The 5,482-nt window shown below is 44.0% G+C and overlaps 1 protein-coding gene across 2 annotated transcripts in view; it reads right to left on the bottom strand.

The window, feature by feature from the left end:
- The window catches only part of PDK3 (pyruvate dehydrogenase kinase 3), an 81,645-nt gene that overhangs the window by 15,045 nt on the left and 61,118 nt on the right, over window positions 1-5,482 (bottom strand). For both annotated transcript variants that reach the window (XM_017516460.2, XM_017516459.2), the window contains exon 7: window positions 76-152. In XM_017516460.2, coding sequence (XP_017371949.1) covers window positions 76-152 — 77 coding nt within the window. The remainder of the gene's footprint in view (window positions 1-75; window positions 153-5,482) is intronic.

Below are 5,482 nucleotides of genomic sequence, written 5' to 3'. Positions count from 1 at the left end.
AATGAATCCATTATGTCCTGAATCAAAGTAATTTAAATTGAAGACTTCTTTCCATGTTTTTAAAATTCCACTTACCTTGAACAACTCAAATAGCATATGAAACAGATGCGAGGGCACATAAACCACCTGAATAGGTTTGTCTGGTGCTTTGGCTGGAAACAGAGACAAAACCATCAATCAATAAGGACCCAAACTAGGAGAAACTCAAGAAGGATGCTTGCATTCTATTTTCCAAGTGTGTAAAACAGAGCTCAATAAAAGGCTAATTTGAGTTTCCACCTCTAAAGGCAGGGCTGAGCAAAAGCACATGCTTTGGAATCAAACAAACCTGGGGTGAAACCCAGTTCCTTCACTGACCAGCTATGTGACCTTGGACAAAGCACTCAATCTCTTTGAAACTTTGTTGAGCAGAATTGGAATATTATCACCTGTGCCATAACATTCTGAGTATTACAGAAGGCCAGCCAGATTATCACTTGGTGTTTTTCAAACTGGGGGATACCCTCTGCCACTGACCCCAGTGGTTAGCCGGGGGAATGTGGAGCAAAAGGAATAAAAGACAGCTGGTGAACTGGACTAAACTTCAGTGTTCAATTTTGTTAAATTATGACAAACAAGGCAGGCATCTTATAGCATAGAATGTAAGGTTCACATAACTTTTTCTCAAGCAGCTAGCAGATAAACCCCTAGAGACCTGTGATCTTTTCCCCTTGCACCATGGATCGTCTGAAGAAAATCTGAGAAACCCCCAAACCCATGTCAAGCACTAAGAACAGTGTGGGCTACAGAGCAGATGCTCAAAAACAGTCCTTCCCCCTCCTCGTGACCCCAATCACTTAAGAGATTGAAACTATGTGAACTCTCTCAGGTAGAATGCTGTAATTTCAACCAGCTACTTCCTCTAATAAAGTAATTAACAATAATATAAATTAGAATTCACATTTGCTTGATTCTTAGAAGTTTACAAACAGCTTTCACATACATTATTCAATTGACTCCTCCTGACAATATTTCCTGGCTCCTAGCAGGGTGGCGTTGTTTAGAGGCATGGAAACAGGCTTTGGAAAGCCTGTGTGACTTGCCTGTGGCCCCAGAAGTGGCACTGAAACCGGACACCTGAACCAAGAGTTTTTGATTCTAAATCCCAAACTCTTCGAAGAGCAATTATTTTCATTTTTATTTATTTATTTTTTGAGACAGAGTCTCGATCTGTTGCCCAGGCTGGAGTGCAGTGGCGTGATCTCAGCTCACCACGATCTCAGCTCACCACAACCTCAGTTTCCCAGGTTCAAGCAATTCTCCTGCCTCAGCCTCCAAGTAGCTGGGATTACAGATGTGCAACACCATGCCTGGTTAATTTTTGTATTTTTAGTAGAGAAGGGGTTTTGCCATGTTGGCCAGGCTGGTCTTGAGCTCCTGACCTCAGGTGATTCACCTGTCTCAGCCTCCCAAAGTGCTGAGATTACAGGCATGAGCCACTAAGGAGTTATTTTTTAAATCACTTAGTAATATCGGTAAATGGCTTAAAAATTTAACAAAAGAAGAAAAACGAAAGTCCTTCCCCCTTTCTATCTTATCCTTCAGTCTGAACCCAGAGGCAGCCACTCTGTACTACTTCTGCTGTAGTTTTTGGTTTGGTAATATTTACATTCTGTTCTGTAATCTGAATTAGGGATGCTGTACATTGCCTATAGGTTCTGTTAAGAAAGTAGAAAATCAATAGTGTTGGTGACATTTTAACTATTTAAATATTGATCACTGTAGAACAGCCACAACAAAGTACCTGAACATTTTCTTCCCTATTAATCCAATGACAATGATTCACGTGTCCCTTAGAGGAGAATGTTCCTAGCCTTAAGATGAAATGGAGTTTTTTTATACTCCTCCAACTGGTCAACATCATGCTCCCCTTTTTGGGTTGCTTCATAGTCAGTCCATACCACTTTGCTAAGATCCTTCAGCTTACTCGAAGCTTCCCTATCTACTGCATGGTATCCAGTCCATTCTTCAAGATTTTTCAAATTAGAATCAATTGCTTTGCAAACATGCTGCATAGCCATCATCCTAAAATTGTTTTTGATTAAAGTTCTAGAATGTTTTCCCCTGTTTCTTAGGTGCATATTATAAATAACATCAACTCAGTCAGGTAACCTATCTCAGAAAAGTATGCATGGGAGATACATCTGTCAATCTTTACACCTCTGACCTATTTGATTAAAGGTTTGGCTAGATAGAGAATTCTAGGTTTGAAATGATTTTCTCTCAGAATTTCAAAAGGGGGGTTCCTGACAGTAACAGTAGAGCTGATAAGTTTAATGCCAGTTAGGTTTTGTTCATGCTGCTGGCTTTTGCTCAAGGTCTGATATACCTTGACTACAATATTCTTGTTTGAGAATGAAGAACTGGATTCATTATATGAGGCGGCTGGCATTCGTATCCCCCTGGGGCTCTCCCTTAAGAGGGAAGGCTGACTTAGAGCTCTCTGGACCTGGGTCAAGACTTTTCAACTGGGCTTTAGGATGAACAGGTAGTAAATTGGCCTCTGAGCAGAGAAGACCCCAAATGCTTAAATGAGCAGGGCTTTGCTGTGGGGTAAGAGCACTCACATGAACAGCCCTAGTTCTTCCCAGGTTGTTCTCGAACAAAATACTTAGTTGACTGTTGGCAGGAAGAACCCAGTCAGAGTCCAGCTGCCTCCCATCATCCCTCCACGCTTTTTCTTAGATCAGCTTTCAGTTAATCTCTACCCTTTGGCTTCCCTTCCCATTCCAGTCCATTGCACCACCTGCCCCTGCCCCCAGAGTCCCTCTAGGACAATCTTGAGCAAACCGGTTGCCATCTCTGCTGCAGCTTCCTCCTCTGTGGCTGCTTCTGCTTTGTCCCATCAATCAGCATACTTCCAACTGGTGACCCTCTTTCAAAAGTCTGGATTAATGGTTCTTAGGGATGGAATGTTTGTGTGTGTCTCCCCCAGATTCCTATGATGAAATGTAACCCTTGATGTGATGGTATTAGGAGACAGGGCCTGTGAGAGATGAATAGGTTATGAGGGCAGAACCCTTATGGATGGGATTAATGCCTGTATAAAGAAACTCTGGAGAGCTCCCTCGCTCCTTCCCCCATGGAAGGAAACCGTGAGTGGCCGGCTATGAATCAGAAGATGGGTCCTCACTAGACACCAAATCTGCAGGCACCATGATCTTGGATGTCTCAGCCTCCAGAACCATGAGAAATGGCTGCCGAATCCACCTGATCTGATATTTTTGTTATAGCAGCCTGAATGGACTAAGACATTGGTCCACTAATGAGCTCCCATGGTTTCCTTCGCTGCTTTTCTTTGGATTCCTTTATTGACATTTAATTTTTAATTTTTAAATTTTTTTTTAGACACAGTCTTGTTCTATCACCCAGGCTGGAGTACAGTGGCATGATTTTAGCTCACTGCAAGCTTCACCTCCCAGGTTCAAGCAATTCTCATGCCTCAGTCTCCTGAGTAGCTGGGACTACAGAAACGCACCATCACATTCGATTAACTTTTTTTGTATTTTTATTGGGATGGGGTTTCACCATGTTGGCCAGGCTGGTCTTGAACTCCTGACCTCAAGCGATCCAGCTGCCTTGGCCTCCCAAAGTACTGAGATTGCAGGTGTGAGCCACTGCACAGCTGCCAGGCCCCTTTTTGTCATTTTAATGGGGCCCCAAATAACAAGCTGGGTTCTCTGTTTATCTTGTACCAAATGGCATGATTAGTTATGTAAACAGCCTTCTGAATTCAACTTTTTCATCCCAAATCTCAAGAAATAACAAACACCTTTTATGTAATGGGATTCTTTTTCCCCAGTTTAAACAAGGAGCCTAAAGCCTTGCTCAATTAATTGCACTTTTCTTTGGGAACATTATAGTTTAGACTTCTTTCCTTCCTTTTAAAACCATGTCAAATGGTTTTGTCCATGACTCTTTGCTAGTTCTGGGTCTGGAGGCTGGCAGTTAAGTAGTAGATGCTTAATAGATGTTTGCTGGCTTACTAAAATAAGACATAAGTGGAGGGATCCAAGACGGCCAAATAGGAACAGCTCTGGAGTGCAGTCGCCAGTGAGAACAACGCAGAGGGTGAGTGATCACCACATTTCCAAACTGAGTTATTACTGCCCACAGACCAGGAGATTCACGGGCTGAAAAGTGGCACAAGTTTCCAGCAAGGCTGTTTCAGCCGGCACAGCGGGTCTCCGCACAAAAACTCATACAAATCCAGGTGCCGTTTCAACTGGCGCCTGGAACACCTGGGAGACAGAGCCACCCATTCAACTGAAAGAAGGGGGCTGAAACAGGGAACCAGGTGATCTGGCTCGGCGGATCCCACCCCCACAAAGCCCAGCAATCTGAATTTGCAGCAAGCTCAGCTGGGCCTGGGACGGTCCAGCTCTTTTGGGGGAAGGGCGTCCACCATTACCGAGGCAGTCCACCATTACTGAGGCAGTTCTAACTACACCTCTACAAACAAAACAGCAAAGAAGTTCACACAGCAGCTGGGCAGAGCCCATGGCAGCTCAGCAACACCTCTGCTGGCAGACTGTGACTAGGCTACCTCCTTGCTGGGCAGGGCATCTCTGAAAAAAGGCAGCAGCATGCCAGGAACTTAAAAATAAAGCTCCACCTTCCCAGGACAGTGCACCCGGGAAAAAAGGTGGTTATGAGTTCCACTGCAGCAGACTTAAACGTACCTGCCCAACAGCTCTGAACGAAAAAACGGAGCTCACAGCTCAGCACTTGAGCACCTATAAGGGACAGACTGTCTCCTCAATCAGCTCCCTGACCCCCAAATATCCAAAGAGACCCCTCATAAAGGAGAGCTCAGGCTCACATCTGCCAGGTATCCTTCTAGGACAAAGACAACAGAAGAAGAAACTGGCAGCAACCCTTACTGTTCTGCAGCTGCCACAGGTGATCCCCAGGTAAGCGGGGTCTGGGGTGGACTTCCACCAGTCCTACAGCAGAGGGCCTGACTGTTAGAGGGAAAACTAAGAAATAGAAAGAAATAACTTCCTCATCAACAAAAACGACATCCACTCAGAGACTCCATCCAAAAGTCACCAACTACAAGACCACAGGTAGATAAATCCACAAAAGATGGGAAGAAACCAGCACAAAAAGGATGAAAACACCTAAAACCAGAATGCCTCTCCTCCTCCAAGGGATCACAACTCCTCACCAGCAAGGAAACAAAGCTGGATGGAGAATGAGTCTAATGAATTGACAGAAACAGGCTTCAGAAGGTGGGCAATAAACTTCTCTGAGCTAAAAGAACATGTTCTAACCCAATGCAAAGAAACTAAGAAAATTGAAAAAAGGTTTGATGAAATGCTAATGAGAATAAACAGCTTAGAGAATAATATAAACGACCTGATGGAGCTGAACACCACAACACGAGAACTTCGAGAAGCATACACAAGTTTCAATAGCCGAATCGACCAAGCAGAAGAAA

The sequence above is a fragment of the Cebus imitator genome, unplaced genomic scaffold, assembly GCF_001604975.1.
Source record: "Cebus imitator isolate Cc_AM_T3 unplaced genomic scaffold, Cebus_imitator-1.0 Scaffold589, whole genome shotgun sequence".
NCBI lineage: Eukaryota > Metazoa > Chordata > Mammalia > Primates > Cebidae > Cebus > Cebus imitator.
Note: the sequence above shows the minus strand (reverse complement) of the source record. Positions and strands in the feature narration are given on the sequence as shown.